The sequence below is a fragment of the Carcharodon carcharias genome, chromosome 14, assembly GCF_017639515.1.
Source record: "Carcharodon carcharias isolate sCarCar2 chromosome 14, sCarCar2.pri, whole genome shotgun sequence".
NCBI lineage: Eukaryota > Metazoa > Chordata > Chondrichthyes > Lamniformes > Lamnidae > Carcharodon > Carcharodon carcharias.
In genome coordinates, this window is record NC_054480.1 from 119561584 (window position 1) to 119579552 (window position 17969).

General features: G+C 42.6%; 1 protein-coding gene across 1 annotated transcript in view; it reads right to left on the bottom strand.

Moving 5' to 3' along the window:
* Positions 1-13047, bottom strand: part of myo1f (myosin IF) — a 173686-nt gene extending 160639 nt beyond the window's left edge. The window contains exon 1 of the mRNA XM_041205394.1: positions 12892-13047. Coding sequence (XP_041061328.1) covers positions 12892-12894 — 3 coding nt within the window. The 5' untranslated portion in view covers positions 12895-13047. The remainder of the gene's footprint in view (positions 1-12891) is intronic.
* Between the last annotated feature and the right edge of the window lie 4922 nt (positions 13048-17969).

Below are 17969 nucleotides of genomic sequence, written 5' to 3' on the forward strand. Positions count from 1 at the left end.
TGGGGGGGTGAAGGGAAGATGTGTTTGGTGGTGGCATCATGGTGGAAATGGCGGAGGATGATCCTTTGCATGCGGAGGCTGGTGGGGTGGTAAGTGAGGACAAGGGGGACCCTATCATGGTTCTGGGAGGAAGAGGAAGGTGTGAGGGCGGATGCGCAGGAGATGGGCCGGACACAGGTGAGGGCCCTGTCAACCACCATGGGTGGAAAACCTCGGTTAAGGAAGAAGGAAGACATGTCAGAGGAACTGTTTTTGAAAGTGGCATCATCAGAACAGTTACGATGGAGGTGCAGGAACTGAGAGAATGGGATGGAGTCCTTACAGGAAACAGGGTGTGAGAAGCTAGAGTCGAGGTAGCTGTGGGAGTCGGTAAGCTTGTAATGAATATTGGTGGACAGTCCACCGCCAGAAATTGAGACAGAGAGGTCAAGGAAGGGAAGGGAAGTGTCAGAGATGGACCATGTGAAAATGATGCAGGAGTGGAAATTGGAAGCAAAATTAATACATTTTTCCAGGTCCAGATGCTTTTTAAGTTAAAGAAGTCAGTGGCCTAGATGTACGAAAATCTTGAGACTTGTAATTGTCAAGGCATTGCCTATGTGCTCACCAAAAACATAAGGGTGCTTTTTACAGAATGTGAAAAGCCGCTCAGGAGGGGAGGGGGTGCTGTAATAAGGAAGGGGTTAATGGACTGGCTATGAGTTTGGGGGGTCTATTGAGTGGAAACCGGATAAGTATGATACTCGCTAAGTACATTGATGCTTGTTAATTACAGTGATAGCGCTGAATTGAATAGAAGGAAAGAATTGAACATAACTGTTAATCAATCGCTGCAAAACTGGTTGAAATCAAGGGAGGTTGATTGAAACCAGACAGATAATCACTGCAGGACAGGGAGAAGTCCTATATGGCTAAACCAATGGAAGGCAACTTTGGAACTCTTCTATACCAAGTAACACTTCTCTAAAATAGCCCCAAGGAAGCACAAAACCTTTCACACTCCCCGGCTTCCTCCATATTTATTCTTTCACCTACAGCCTAACATGCAGGTAAGGGTGGGGAGACTCATTTACATATTTGTTCATGTACCTGTTCCCACCTTCAATTAAGGAATACTTGCTGGACAGCAAGCAGAGTGTATTCACACTTCCACCTTTAAAAGGAGAAAACTGCAGACAGTCACGGAGGGTGGTCCGCAAACCTCTGACCATTCGCACGCCGTGAGGAGCAAACTGGAGCTATTGGTCAGGCAGTGGTATGGGAGATGGCATCTATCTGCAGGCTATCAGGAAACTCCAAGCCAGTGATGTTTCTAAAGTTCCTCCTGCTCTGATGACATTTCCCCTCAACATGAGTTGTAATGCTTAAGCTCACAATGTGATCTGCAAGTGCAGTGACCATTGTGCTACTCAGATACCCCTGCTAACCATTTCTTTTTACCTGTCCTTTTGGGAGAATCCAACTAATAAGCAGAAGAGGAAGAGCCCCAAGAACCAGGATTGTCCCATTTTACCAATCCTATCATTATGGCTCATGTTAGAAGGAGGAAACCCATGTCCAAATATGTATAATGGTGTGCCAGTACATGTAGCAAGTGATGGTTTAATTGGAGGGCAGTGGGATTGGTATTTCATTGTTCTCATGAAGAGCCACTACTGATGTATTGGGCTGAATGGCCGCCTTCCATGCTGTAAATTTCTGTCACTCTTTTGTCCACCAGCTACAACTTCAGCACAATGAAGGATGTGTGCACAGCCTTGCAATTCACCCTGGAGTGCATAGCAGCAAGTCTAAGACCTGTTGTGGCTTCTGCTGTCCTAGGTGTCAGATGTCAGAGTATGCTATCTCTCTGAGCTTCCAAGATGTGAATATAAACATTTGGTCTTCTGTTGTGCTGATCAGTGACTCAACAGAACAGTAGCCCAGGATCAATTGTCTGGCAGGCAATTCTAACCTCTAAGCAACCCCAATCCCCAAGAGACCAGGAGGAATGTGAAGCAGGTCAGGAAATGTCATCATTATGAAGCAGATCAGGATCATTGTGAAGCAGGTCAGGAAGAGTGTGAAGTGGGCCGGGATCACAGTGAAGCAGACTGGGAGGAGTGTGAAGCAGGTCAGGATCACTGTGAAGCAAGCAGGAGGAGTGTGAAGCAGGTTAGAATCACTGAAGTGAGAGAGTGAAAAAAACTGTGACATCACAGGAAGGCCTTGAGTTGATTGACTCAAAGGTATTGTATCTTTGTTTCCCTTTCTCCAAAGTTAGGAAGTTAGTCTGAAGAGCTGGGAAATTTTAAAAATTCATTGTTTTAAATAAAAAGTAAAGCATTTTCAATTAACTTCTTTATATTCAAGTGACTAAGAAGAAGGGAAGTGAATAGCTGGTAAGTTTTTTTAAATAGTAAAATTTTATTATCTAATAGACTGAGGAATGGCAAGGGAGGTCTGACCCCAAGGGCAGGATTTTCCCTACGTTGAGCAGCTGTGCGACGGACCATCACCTGCGATCGGGCTTCAACCGCGATTTCATTCTGGCTGGCCAATTAACGGCCAGGCAGTGTGAAACGCGGGCTGAAAACCTCAGCGCTGCTGGGGTGGGGGGGCGGGAGGAGTATAAGCACATGCGCTGGGGAGCACGCACTGAAAGTTCCCTGAAGGCACAGTGCTGCCTCAGGGAAACTGAGGAATTTTACAATGAAAAATAAGGGAAACATGTTCCCACATGTGACTCAGTTATAAGAATCGGGACATGTTAAAAATGTTGTTTAAAATTAAAATTTTAAATTACTGTTGGAAACCTCATACCTCCTGTAAATGAGGTTTCCTAAAAAATGCAAAGGCTGCTGGCCTATTTGCCCGCCCGCCAACTGTAAGATTGGATGGGCAGCGAAAAATACAAATCAATTGTTAGTTTAATGGCCTTAACAGGCCTCTTATTTGTTGGCGGTTGCACTGCCGACTCTTGTGAAATATCGTGCGAGTGCCTATTACATGGGACGTTTGCCCAACATCATCGCACACTATTTTCCTCCCGATCGCGTTGGGCGCACGCCCGCCTGCAGGATGTAAAATTCTGCCCCTGGAGTGCACATCCTGTTCCATGTGGGAACTCCAGGTCATTTCCTGTTTCCTTGATAACCATATGTGTAGGAAGTGTCATCAACTGCAGCAAGGAATGGGTGACCACCAGGCAGACAAGAAGAAATAGGCAGGTAGTGCAGGAGTCCCCAAGGGCAACCCACATTCCAACCAGTATTCAGAATCCTAGCCTTTATCAATAGGGGGCAGAGAGTACAAAAGCAGGGGTGTTATGTTAAACCTGTATAAAACACTGGTTTGGCCTCAACTGGAGAATTGCATCCAGTTCTGGTCAACACAGTTTAGGAAGGATGTGAAGACATTAGAGAAAGTGCAGAAAAGATTCAGGAGAAAGACTCCATGGATAGTGAACTTCAATTATGCAGAAAGATGGGAGAAGTTGGAACGGTTCTTCTTAGAGAAGAGAAGGTTGAGAGAAAACTTGATAGAGATTTTCAAAATCATGAGGAGTTTGGACAGATAGGGAGAAACTGTTCCCATTGGTGGAAGAATTGAGAAAAAGAGGAGACAGGTTTAAGGTAGGTGGCAAAAGAAGCAATGAGGAAAAACTATTTTATCTAGCAAGTAGTTAGAATCTGGAATGCACTGCTTAAGAGTGTGGCGGAGGCAGGGTCAATTGATGCTTTCAAAAGGGAATTAGATCATTATCTGAAAAGGAAAAAAATGCAGACATACAGGGAAACGGCAGGGAGGTGGCAATAGGTGAATTGCTCCTTCAGAGAGCCAGCACAGATACGATGGGCTTAATGACCTCCTTCTGGCCATTTTGCATGTTGCAGGATTCCATGAAGATTTTTTGCTAAAATTGGATTTTTCTTGTTTCATCTTTAGATCAGAATTTCCCTTGCAAAAATCTTAGATATTTTTCTACCCTTTGTTTAGAACTAGAAACTCTGTAAAATTATTGTTGATTCTTGTGGTTACAACTGAGTTGCGGCTTACTAAATGGCATCAACTGAATAATACAAACATGATAATGGAAAATAAGATGGCAGATGAACTGAACAGGTATTTTGCATCGGTCTTCACCAAAGAGGGTACAAGTAACATTCCAGAAATATCTGTAATTCAGGAATTGGAAGGGAGGGAGGAACTCAGGAAAATTACAATCACCAGAGAAGTGGTACTTAGCAAAGTGTTGGAGCTGCAGGCTGACAAATCTCTCGGACTTGAAGAACTTCATCCTAGGGCCTTAAAAGAAGGGCTAGTGAGATAGTTGATGCATTGGTTTCCATGTTCCAAAATTCCCTGGTTCGATGAAGATGTCATTAGATTGGAAAATAGCAAATGTTACTCCATTATTCAAAAAGAGAAGCAGACAGAAAACAGGAAACTATAGTCCAGTTAGCCTAACATCTGTCATAGGGAAAATGTTAGAAGTTACTATAGAAGATGTTATGGCAAAGCATTTGGGAAAATGCAAGGCAATCAGGCAGAATCAACATGGTTTTGTGAAGGGGAAATCGTGTTTATCCAATTTATTGGAGCTCTTTGAAGGAGCCACATGTGATGAGGATGTACTGTACTTAGATTTCTGAAGGAATTTGATAAGATACCGCAATAAAGGTTATTGTGGAAAATAAAAACTCATGGTATAGGGGGTAACATATTGGCATGGATAGAAGATTGGCTGTCTAATGGGAAAGAGAGGGTAGTCATAAATAGGTCTTTTTCTGGTTGGCGGGATGTAACTAGTGGTTGTGCCACATGGATTAGTGCTGGGACCTCAACTGTTTATAATTTATATAAATAACTTGGATGAAGGGATCAAAGGTATGGTTGCTAAATTTGCTGACGATACAAAGATAGGTAGGAAAGTCAGTTGTGAAGAGGACATAAGGAAGCTACAAAGGGACATAGATAGGTTAAGTGAGTGGACAAAGGCCTGGAAAATGGCGTATATTGTGGGCAAATGTGAAATTGTCCATTTTGGCAGCAAGAATAAAAAAGAAGCATATTATCTAAATAGTGAGAGATTGCAGAGCTCTGAGGTTCAGAGGGATCTGGGTGTCCTAGTGCATGAATCATAAAAGGCTAGAATGCAGGTACAGCAAGTAATTAGGAATGCTAATAGAATGTTATCATTTATTATGAGGGGAATTGAATATAAAAGTAGGGAGGTTATGCTTCAATTGTACGGTGAGATCACATCTGGAGTACTGTGTACAGTACTGGTTTCCTTATTTAAGGAAGGATGTAAATTCAATGGAAGCAGTTCTGAGAAGGTTTACTAAACAAATACCAGGAATGGGCAGGTCATCTTATGAAGAAAGATTGTACAGGCTAGGCTTGTATCTGCTGGAATTTAGAAGAGTAAGGGGTGACTTGATTGAAACATATAAGATCCTGAGTGGTCTTGACAGGGTGGACGCGCAAAGGATGTTTCCTCTTCTGGGAGAATCTAGAACTAGAGGTCACTGTTTAAAAATAAGGGGTTACCCATTTAAGTCAGAAGTGAGAAGAATTTTTTTCTCTCAGACGGTAATGAGTCTTTGGAACTCCCTTCCCCGAAAGGTAGTGGAAGCAGAGTATTTGAATATTTTCAAGGCAGAGCTGGATAGTTTCTTGATTAACAAGGGGGTGGGGAAGGGGGGCAGTGAAAGGTTACCGGGGTAAGTGGAAGGTCACAGTCAGATCAGCCACTATTTTATTGAATGGCAAAGCAGGCTTGAAGGGCTCAGTGGCCTACTCCTGCTCCTACTTCATATGTTCATATGTTCGTATGATTGAATATGCCACTTGAAATGGCCATTACTCAGGGTTTAATATGAATATTGGTTCTGATGCCTCAATTTGTTTGTCAGGGGCCTAAGACTTCACACTATACATTTTTATAAATAATATATATATATCCTCCTAGCCAGGAGGATAGTTTCTAAAATTTTAAAAACTGGACAAAGACCTTAAAATGGTTGGAACTATGACTGCCTGTGACCATGAACCAAAGGAGCCTTCTGGCAGTATCAGGGAAATTTGCACCTTGTTATCTCTGAAGAGACCCTAATGACCTCCTGTGGGCTGCAGAGACCAAATTGAAAGGGAACTATACAAAGCCCATTTACATTTCATAAGCCAGGCCTGGCTAATCAGAATCGATTTGTCTGCTAGGAGAAAGGACTCCCAGCCTTTCCTTAAGAATTAATGGTTGGAAAATTAAAAAAATCACAGGGACCCAGACAAAGAGATACACACCCTTGGTCAAAGCCAGAGTGGAGAGGTAAGAATCATGTGACATGACTCCGTAGCTGCTGAAACCAGTAATATTGTCTTGTGGAGCTGCAATCCTCAGTCTGTCATTTTTCCATCTACCAAGCAGCAGCACAGAAAAGGGGGCTCTGTCCCAGTTTGAATGACTGGCCCCCGTCTACACTGTTTCTGCTGAAACTTCTGTACCATTGCTTACAAAACTGATTCATCTCTGCGTGCCTCTCTCACTGTGGAAATTATCTCCACTAGAAAAGTGAATTATCCAGCATCAATTCTCAACCTGCTGACCTCTCTGAAAGAATATACCATTGGGCTTTGATTCTGGACACTGGGCTCACATGAAGCAATAGTTCTTTTCTCTGTGGTTTTTGCCTGTAAATCTTTCTTTCTCTATCCCTCTTTTACTGTATGAATGCACAGGGGACTATATAGCCACCCAGCCTCCTGTGTTTTGAGTGCGTGCAAATAAATTAACCTTCTGAGTTCATCCTTTCTCAAGTTTGCTGTGGGGTTATTATTAGAAAATTGGATCACACCAAAACTGAGGGGTTGGGAAACATGCCACTGCTTATAAAGGGGAAAGCAAATCAAAATACCTTTCTGTTTACAGACGGAGAAGAAAAAAGAAATCAAAGCTGTTTGAATTAAACCACCTCCTGTCCATAACATTGCCGCAGTGTTACTAGAATGGAAAGACACTGCTTTCAAGTCAGTTCTGCAAGTTTTCTATCTTGGGTCCTTAAAATGGCAGAGCATGGTCCAAACCAATATCCTTTGAGTTCAATAAGATTATTTGGCTACACACAAGCCTTTGATCAACACAACTCCTTGTGCAATCTATTAATTTTGTATGGTGCCAAGCAGTAAAGAACATTCCAAAAAAGACTTCCAACATTGAATTGATGAAAGGGGCCTGTTTGTGGATTACAAGGTTGTACAACATTGTTATAATGAGAAATAATAAAAGAACAACTGCAAATCTGAAACAGAAATAGAAAATACTAGAAATAAATAGCAGGACGTACCAATTCTGAAAGATTGGGACAGATCCTTTTTCTTTACAGATGTTGACAAGCCAGATGTACATTTCTAATACTTCCCACCTTTATAATGAAATGATGTCTGTGAATTAGAAATTGACCTTCATGCGAAGTCTCTCCTGGCAAATGAACATCATACGTGAACTAAACATATAGGTGGATCTTCATTGTCAGCTACTTAGATTGAACTCTATAATGAGGCTGGGTGTTCGTACATAAGGGAAGATTTTTAAAGTCATTACTCATGGTGAGCTACCTCCCCCATTGTCAGCACATAACAGAAAACTGCATGCATGATACAGGTCGACAATGGGCACTAGCAAGTAGGCACAGTACGCACTTCAACACTTCAGAACCAAGAAATTCTACCATAGCATGTGATCTCAGTTATTAAATGGCTTTGATACAATTCTCATTTTTGTCCCTTTTGTGTACCATGACCTTATACCAGACATTGATATTGATCTGGATTGTGTTCCAGTAACCATTAATACATGTGATAGATTGCCAATGGGTGCATAGCCATCTACCTGAGGAAATTGTTGCGCTTCTTAAAGCTCCCTGAAATAAAATCAGAAAGTGCTGGAAAAACTCAACAGCAGTTCTGAAGAAGTCATATGGACTCAAAACATTTAACTCTGTTTCTCTCTCCACAGATGCTGCCAGACCTGCTGGGCTTTTTCAGCATTTTCTGTTTTTGTCTTAAAGCTCTCTGACTGATTTAAGGGGTTGTTGTCATTTCACTGGCTACTTTTGGACTGGCTGCATTTGCTTCCTAAGTGGTTTCTTGAGAAATTCATTGTGAATCCATACTTGTGCTCAAATCCTTCGTCCCTGTTTCTGTCAATATTTGAGTTTATTTCCTGCCATGATAATGATTAGTCCTGTTCTGTGTTGCTTGGAGAATCTTGAAGTGGTAGGGAGCACTTTGAGAATTTGTATGGTACCCTGCTTGGAGGAGTACAGCACGGTGCTGAACTGTTGATGGAGGAAATTCAGCAGAACATAGATCTTCTCTTACCATGTCATTGGTGTAAGGTGTCAAAGACAGCTACAAGGAAACCATTGCCATAGGTGGCTGGGCTAATGAATGCCAGCAGCATGATGCTTATGGTGTGGCTACAGTGCTGAAGAAGTTCAGTGATGTCATCTGGAGGAGCAAAGTAGGCAGCTTGGTGGACAGCCCTTATTTCTGATCTGTAGCAAGTAACAGTAACAGGCTGCAGCACCATAATCCTCACTAAATATGTGTCCTTTCCACTAAATCCCTTTTCCCACCCAACTTCCTTCAATACATGTAGGAAAACAACAGTCTGCTGGCATCCTGTCCATCAGAGATGCTGTTCAAATCTGGCCTTACAGCCCTGATAGTGTTTATCATTACACAGCTGGTATAGTGCTTTTGCTGCTGATTCTTTTGTAGGAAAAATATACTCACAATAGAAGGGAGTGGACATCAACAGAAACAGGCTTGTGGCAATATATGAGCTGATGCTGTATGAAGAGAAGGCCTTGCAGATGCAGAGGCAGGATGTCCTGCAGGGGGCTGGAGAAGGGTATACAGGAGGACCCGTGTCCCCTGGTTATGCTCAGAAGCAATGACACACAAGTTGATACAATATGTCAGTATTGCTTGCCCAGGACAGTTCTATACAAAATATCAGAGTTCCTCTTCCTAGCAGTTGCCCCTCTCTTTCTTTGCAGATGTGGCTGAAAGAAACTTCTCTGAGGAGCCATCCCAAAGCACCTCATCTGAATTCTCAGGCTGTTACCCTAAAGCCCCTGGGTTGGAATGTGGCTTCCTCCTTAGACAAGCTAATCTGTTCAGTTTGGGTGAATGAGGAGAGTCATCGAAAGCAGCTTCAGCAATGTTACCGCTGCAATCAGTCTGCTCGCACGCTGATCAGTAGGCTGGAGGTTTCCAGCAGCCACCAGACAGAATTGCAGATGTAGAAGTTTCTGTTTCTCATGATGGGGAGGCTACCACCACTGCAGTCCTCCTCCCCTCTCTTTCTCCCCTCACCCCAACCTGAAAACTTTACAGGAGCTAGGATGCAAACTGGTTCTGGCTGAACCAGGCTCAATGAAAGTGCTACAGACTGATGGAAGTTTCTTAGAAAGTCAGGGTGACTAATATGAAGAGCATCCTCTATCCTAGCTGCCTCTGCTGGAGATACCTCTGTTAACCACCACCAGGGTTCCTGACACAGTGCCTTCTCCGAAAACCACGAGACGAGGTAACTGAGCACAGCTTTCACAGTTAGGACAGAGGTTTGCAATGGCAGCAGGCACTAGGCAGACTGGCACTTTGAATTTATGGACAATGATGACTTTCGGAAACACAGTTGTTGAGTGTGGTGCCTGTCACATTTTTCTGGGAACTGGTGAAAAGACAGCTGAGGAGATACAAGGTCATTTTGCGACAGCAGAATTTGCAAAAGCTGCATGGTTTGCTTCATGTATTGATGGGTAAGGTGATGATGTTGCTGTGGGGATGTGAAACAAATGCACTGTGTTTGCCTTTGTGATGGGGACCTCACAAATTGCTCTAGCAGTTACTGTAAGGCACTGTTGGACTTCCTTCTCTGCTGCCTGTACACTCGCATCAACTATATCATCTTTTGTATCATAATATGGCCCTTAATATAGGTTCCTTTTTCTTTTGCAATATTATGCCGGATGCGGCAAGCCACAAGAATGCAGGAGACTTTGGCAGGCTCATATTGCAGCAATACCCCCTGACTTATTGAACATTGGATGTGTTGCTCAGTGTATTTTCTATTATTTGTGGAAGCATCGGCTTAGCTCACATGGGCTCTCAGCTGGTGCATCAAGACTTTGTAAGGGAGTCATCAACTAGGTGACTATCTATTTAGTGCATGTTGAAATCTACTTAATTCTGTTCCTCAATGCAATAATTTATCCTGGGGGGTTACAGAGATTTCAATTTTACAATATATTAAAGTTACTAGGTATGTTGTACATGTCTTATTTGGTGTCATCACTCTGTGACAAGCAGGGTAGGGTTTTCCTGTGGGCTTCGTGTCGGGACCAAGTGGGTGTCCTGAGCCCACACTAGCTGGGAGTCAGGCTAGTGGGGTTATTTTCCCTGAGGTAGCCTCCTAATTGGTCATCTCCATACTTGTCATCCAGGTAAGGATGATGGGTGGGTTCCTGAAGCCGGAGAACTAATAGGAGGCCACCTAGCATTGAAAGATCAGCTGTCTCACCTTCAGGGATAGGTGCTGCGGAAGTATGTAGGGTAACATGAGGGCACCTTCATTTAAAATTGTTGGCCACAAATGGGGATATAAGAAGGGCCAACAGGTTTAGCACCATGATACAGGAGGTATCAATAATTGGCAGCACTTGCGGCCATTTATTAGCACACTGCCTTCTTCATCAAATGGAGCCTCTGGCTTCGATGGCTCCAAAACTGCTGCAGGGAGGCCAACTCCATTGAGCTGGAGGTCTTCAAATGTGGCGGGGGCCTCTCCACCACTGACAAAATACAGTGACCTCGTAAAACCACCACTAATTGGGGACTTAACTATATAAATTGGCTGCTTACCTCCATGGTGTGGCAGCTGATCCAAGTCCCTGCCTGCCCAAGGGAAGACCCCCTGGCTGTGGGGATGCGTTGAGGAGCTTTGAGTTGAGTGAGCTTGTGGGAGGGTAAGTGGGTAGGTGGGTGAGTGTGTGGGTGAGTGAATGGGTGAGTGAGTGGATGGTGGGTGAGTGGGTGGGTGGGTGAGTGGATGGGTGAGCGAGTGGGTAGTTGGGTAAGGAGGTCATTGGGTTGGGTCGGTTCGCAGGGTGGGTGATAGGGTCAGTTGTGGTGGTCAGCTCAGTTATGCTGGTTAATCTCTGAGACTAAATTTCCTGGGCAAGTATCCAGGTAAGTGCCATATATCTGGCCTAAGTCTCCGATCCTGAGCTCAGAGTTGGTGACTTTCATGGAATGTCCTGGAAGGCGCAAATCAGCCCATCGGAAGTTTAAACTTTTCGGGCAATTACAGTGCAAGTGTGTGTGCCAGGACTTCCACAGGGAGATTTTGCTGCTTTGGACATAATCTAGGCTGACATTTCAGCACAGATGTCATGCTGCACTCTCAGAGGTGCCATCTTTTGGGATGATATTTTAAACAGAGGCCCTATTCGCATGTTCACTTGAACATAAATGATCCCATACACTATTCTCTTTAGGTTCTGGCCAAATGTTATTCCTCAATCAAGCCCACCAGGCTGCATTAACTGGTCATTGCTGCTTCTTGGACCTTACTGTGTGCAAATTGGTTGCTGTGTTCACTTCAAAAGCCATTCCTTAGCTGTGAAGCATGGTGGGACATCCTAAGGATGTGAAAAGTGTTGCAGAATTACCATTTTTTTCTTTAAGGGACCTTCAATTATCAAGTCAATTTGTGAAAAGAAACTATTCATAACACACATTGATAATTCTACTTAGCAATGTGTTCTATCCCTGATAATATAAAACTGCATGGTCGCTTAGAGGCAGAAGTGGGATCACCTGGTTTGGACAATGCAACTATTTTAGTAACTTTAGTAGCATCAAGTGGAACAAAGGTGTCAGCTTCACTGAAACAAAACCCTCCAACCAACTTCTAAGAAATGCCACAGCTGAACTCTCGCACTTATTTGCTGCTATCACTTGTGGTGCATGTCATACACTTTCTGATTGTAAAACATGATGCTTGGAATTACTGTTGGCAACAGTGCAACGAAATAAACATCTAAAACAGCAGACAGAGGAATTTCAGGAGTGCGGAAATGCTGGCCTGCCATTATTTGGAGCCCTCTATTATACCATTGACCCAAGAGGGTTAAAAATAAAAAAATACACAAACCAGAACTGAAAGAGTGGCCTTATGTGGAGGGTTCCATGGCCAGAAACTCGACAGTAGCACAGCTATCCCACAAGAATACCAAGGTGCCAGCGGTGCTTACATAAATGGGGTTCTTTTATGACTTCTTCCAGGAAACAAACATGTATTTAACACTTAGATGGCTGTCTAGTTCCCATTTTCTCCCATTTGTCCTGTTCCTGATTTTGTTTTGAAAAAAAAGTTAATATCCACTTGGAGTTTAAGTTTAATGTGACTAATTACAACTGGGAGTATTCCCGGTGCTGTCGGGGACCTCTTCTGTTGCACTTTACACACAACTAGCACAAACCGCAAGCACCAACACACAACTGAATTTCAGTAAAAATACTGGAGGACAACATATATTGTCCAGCGCTGTTGAGAGCAGGGAATGCAACAGTCACTATCGCAAAGTTAAAGTGACAATTGTCGAAGCACAATCTCCTTTGAAGTGTCAGAGACCTATCGGGCGACAGGAAACTCCACATTCGCGGAAATCAACCTCTATCCGCCATATAACACAATTTCCATCAGTTTCAGTACTGGAATCTGACCGATCGTAGTGCAGGCAAGTGACATTCTGAAGCCAACTCGGGTAACAGGGCTTGGCTGCAGACAACTTAAACCGAACAGCGAAAGAAGCAAAGAATCCAGCAGACACTTACCATTTTGCAGTGGTAATTGATTCACTTCCCTTCTAGTTACTGTATTGTAATCTCCTAATTTGGAAATCGTCCACAATCCACGCTTAAGGTCTGTTTAAATAAGCGTTTTATTTTCAAACAGTAGTTTCATCATTTCTTGTAGCGGCGTGTCCTGCTAACGGACTGGTTATTTTGCAGTAAGCTGCAATGTGCTGTTCCTATCCCACTTCCTCCTTTTTGATCTATGCAGTTATCCATTAACCTATGATTGGCAGTTCATACGGTAAATCAGCTCAAACCGCCAAGTCTTTAATGAAGGGACACTTTCAAAAGACGGAAAAAATGCAGCACATACTAATGACAGACTAACAGATAAACGGATATATTGTACTATATATAAAACACAAGGCATTATTTACAAGGGTTGAAACCCGCTCTGTCCCCATTGATTTTTTTGGCGGCTTTTCAAGTTGAAATTGCCGTGCGAACTTCTGAAAGATGCAGCTACGACAACAAACTCTCCCATTCTGTCAATCTCACAATGGTTAAGTGTTGCAACTGCATAGTGAACCCGAGCACACAGCCCTTCCATCTTCCCTCTTACACACACCTAACAGAGTGAAGATTCAGCCAAATGCTTAAGACCCCAGGTATAACCAGATTCTCTCCTATTAACTTCAGGGTTTGAATCATGACTAGAGGCTGGAGACACCTTGGACCATAATTGAGGGAACAGTGAGTCTAATGGTACTCCCTGTTATTTAAGTGCAAATACAATGGGAATTTCTGGTGAGGGGCTGATGCACGGTTAAACACAGACATGTGAGAGCTGCTGTCAGAGATGTGCCATTTTGCCATTGTGGAAATGGCATCTTGCTGTCTGGCTCACCATTGAAAGGCATTGAGAGCTGTGAAGTTACTGTCTAATACAGAACGATAGAGTTAGATGGAATACAGCAATGAAACAGGCCATTTGGATCAACTAGTCTGTACTCGTGTTAGTGTTCCACAGGAATTGCCTCCTCTTCCATCTACCTAATCTTGGCCTTTCTGTTTATTTTTCCATTCTCTTTCCTCACAAGTTCATCAAGTTTTCTTTTGAAAACACCTAAGCTACTTGTCTCAACCACTTCCTATGGTAGTGACTTCCACATTCTAACCACTCCCCGAGCAAAGAAAACTCTCCTTATTTCAACATTGCTTTTGTATCTTGTATTTGTGGCCTATAGTTTTCAATTCTCCCACATTCTGTCCACATCTATCCTGTCCAGCCCATTCATAGCTTTAAAGATCTAAAGAAAATGGCCCCACATCCCACCTTGTTCAATCTTCCCCGATAACTGTAACTTCTCAGTTCTGGCACTATCCCTTGTAAATTTTTTTCCCACTTTCTGCAGTGCTTCTTCTATGTCCTTTTTATAGCACAGTATGGCAACCAGAATTGTACTATGGAGGCAGCCTGGTTTGGGTCATATGGAAGTTTAACATAACCTCACTGCTGTTGATTTTCGCACTCCTAGAATTAAATCCCAGTACTTGATGGTTGAATCCCAGGGTACAGTTTAAAAATAAGGGGTCTCCCATTTAAGATACAGATGAGAAAAAAAAAATTCTCTCAAATGTTTGTGAGTCTTCGGAAATCTCTTCCCCAGAGGGAGGTGGAGGCAGGGTCAATGAATATTTTTAAGGCAAAGTTAATTTGATTCTTGACTAACAAGGGAGTCAAAGGTGATCAGGGATTGGCGGAATGTGGAGTTGAGGCCACAATCAGATCAGCCATGATCTTATCAAATGGCGGAGCAGACTTGAGGGGCTGAATGGCCTACTCCTGTTCCATATTCATATGTATGTTTGTAGTACTTAGTTATATTTTTACTGTTTTTCTGATCAGTGATGCTGATTTTAATGATTTGTTCACCTGTATCCTCAAATCCCTTTGCTTTTCAGTTTCTTATTTTTCAAGGTGATGTTTCTGTTTTTGCAATGTTTCAGCAATGCAACAGGCTCAAGTTTAATCCCCAGCAGTGGGCAAACAGCCTCTGGAGGTGTCACTAATGACATGACTCACCTCCATTATTAAAACAAGACCTGAGGTCCAATTTCTGATGAGGCTCTGACCTTAGATTCTGTCACATGTTTGGATTTCAACCCCATTATTTCTCTAGGACTTACTATTCAGTTCTTCAAAAAATATACTTATACAGCAGATATGAACAAAACATCACAAAAGCAAGCTAAACTTTGTCCATTTTAACCTAAGCACCTCTTTATAAGGTGATATGTGTTAATTACTGCCACTCAACTTCTCTGGCACTGAAAATTAACTATTACAAGTGTGACTCTCATTCTCGGTCGTTGCGCTATTTATTTCACAATCCTTAAATCTGATTGGTTAAGGAGGTACACAGTTTCTTTTTCTGTTCACTCAGGTCCCTGATGTCCTTTTTCCCTCATGGCAATATTAACAGATTGCATTTTCAGCACCTTGCCACACAACAAAATTTAAATCTAAAATGTGCACGGTCAAGTCTAACAAAGTTATTGGTAGCCCTGCTATAGGAAATGATAACCCATTATCTTTTGGCCTAGAGAAAAGCTATTCGAGAGGTGAGCTTATAGCGATATATATAAGATTGTGGAGTGAGTGGAAACCAAAACTGCAACATTGCCTTTAACTAAATTGTGGAAGTAAAACAAGGAGGAATAGATTCAAACTAGCAAAAAGGACTGACATCAGGAAGGTCATTCTCCAACACAGTGATCAATGCATGGAATACTCCTGCAGAGAGAAGAGCAGAGGAAAAAACCCTCGAATCAACTGAGAAACAATTACGCTCTACAATGGGCTGGTTTTAGGATCTTTCTGGATGGAGGGATGGATGAATTGAGATATGTAATGACTTGGCAGTATAAAATCTTGGGGGTAATTGTTCAGAAATAAAGGTGTCCACCTTAAAATAAGAGTGGAAGGAGTGTCCATTGTTCAGGTAAATCTATTACTTGTTTCCAAGAGGAATAGAGATACGTGGTCATAGATGTCAGAGTATGGATCAACACAGTCCCAGATCTGTGTAGCTGGAGATCCTTAGGAAAATGTCCTTGACCAATCATTTTAAACTGTCATGAAATCAGAAGGGGGTTGTTCACTGATGTTTCTACAGCATTCAGCTTTGTTCACAGCTCCTCTGATAATGTAGGAGCCAATGCCAGCCTACAAGCACCTGGATAACACCCAGGCTTGGACTGGCAAGTGGCAGGTAACAATTGCAAGGTAAAAACAAAAAACTGCGGATTCTGGAAATCCAAAACAAAAACAGAATTACCTGGAAAAACTCAGCAGGTCTGGCAGCATCGGCGGAGAAGAAAAGAGTTGACGTTTCGAGTCCTCATGACCCTTCGACAGAACTTGAGTTCGAGTCCAAGAAAGAGTTGTAAGGCCATCAGACATCCATTTCTTACTGTAGTACACAAGTAATACTCCAGAAAGTTCACAGTGATGCAGTCAATCCATTTTCTGCTGACATTAAACTTGTAGTATGAATGCACAGTAATTACAGTTATTTCATTATCTGAACAATGTTGAGGGTCCATATTTACTGCCCAATGTGAATTGCCCTGAGAGGGTAGGGTCCATCTTCTTGAACTGCTGTAGCCCTTGTGCTAATTGTGTTCCCACGATAGATAGGGAATTGTTAGATAGGGAATTCTAAACCTTTGGCTCAGTGAGTTGAAAGGGAACTTGAGGTAATGGTATTCCCATGATATTATCACCTGGTGGTGGTGGTTATAGGGCTGAGGGGTGCTATAATCTTGGCAAGTTGCTACAGTGTACCCTGGAGATACCACATAGTACAACCACAGGATGTCAGTGATGAAAAGGGTGAATATTATACATAGTAGCAGGGCTACCGAGCATGTGCTCATTGGTGTTGAATTTCTTGACTATTTTTGTGGTAGAACCCATCCGACAAGTGATGAGTAATTCATCGCACTCTTTGACCTGAGCTTTTTAAATGTTAGAAAGGCAATGAGTGACTAGGCAGTGTACCACTAGTTGCAGAGTAGCCCATCTCTACCCTGCTTTTGTAGCCACAGTGTTGATATAGTTGGTTCTTTGGTCAATGACAACTGCTGCCCAGAAGCTGATATAGAAGCACTCAGCATTGTTGGTGCTATTGTAGTTCAGAGAGAGATATTTGGGTTTTTCTTGTCAATGATCATTGCCCAGCACCTTGCAATTGTATATTTCAGGGCAATTCCCTGTTTAGAATTCCCTATCTAACAATTCCCTATCTATCGTGGGAACACAATTAGCACAAGGGCTACAGCAGTTCAAGAAGATGGACCCTACCCTCTCAGGGCAATTCACATTGGGCAGTAAATATGGACCCTCAACATTGTTCAGATAATGAAATAACTGTAATTACTGTGCATTCATACTACAAGTTTAATGTCAACAGAAAATGGATTGACTGCATCACTGTGAACTTTCTGGAGTATTACTTGTGTACTACAGTAAGAAATGGATGTCTGATGGCCTTACAAGATCTTAAGAAATCAAATGAACTCTATAGAAATATCTCTCTCTTTCTCTCAGTCTCTCTCTTTTTAATTAAGAAAATTTCCCCAGCTGTCTGCCGGAGCTGACACAGACACAGAGCAGTGGTCAGGATTGATGAAGTTTTTCACATGGCTTGTTATCTGATCAAGGACACCACTATAGGCTCAGATCTTTATGTTTCTGGGCCTAATAAGATAGAGCTTCATGTCCATGAATCTAAAACGAACTGTCTGGGAGAAAATATCAAGATGTCCATACAAGAGATAAGCAAGGGGTGACCTCATGGGGATCTACCTTGGATATCTGACACCTCGTAATTGGACAATTGAATGGGAAGATGTAATTGAAAAGGTGATTAGCATTATTAACTAGCTAAAAATAATGTACATAAACGGGCAGCACAGGAGGGAAGACACATTGGAAAGAGGAGAGGCTCCCTGGGGTCGATCCATTCTAGCTTTGCCCAAACACCTTGGTCAGTTGTTACCCTTGAGGTGGAGCCATGCTAGCTTCAGCTTAACACCACCAGTCAGCTTGA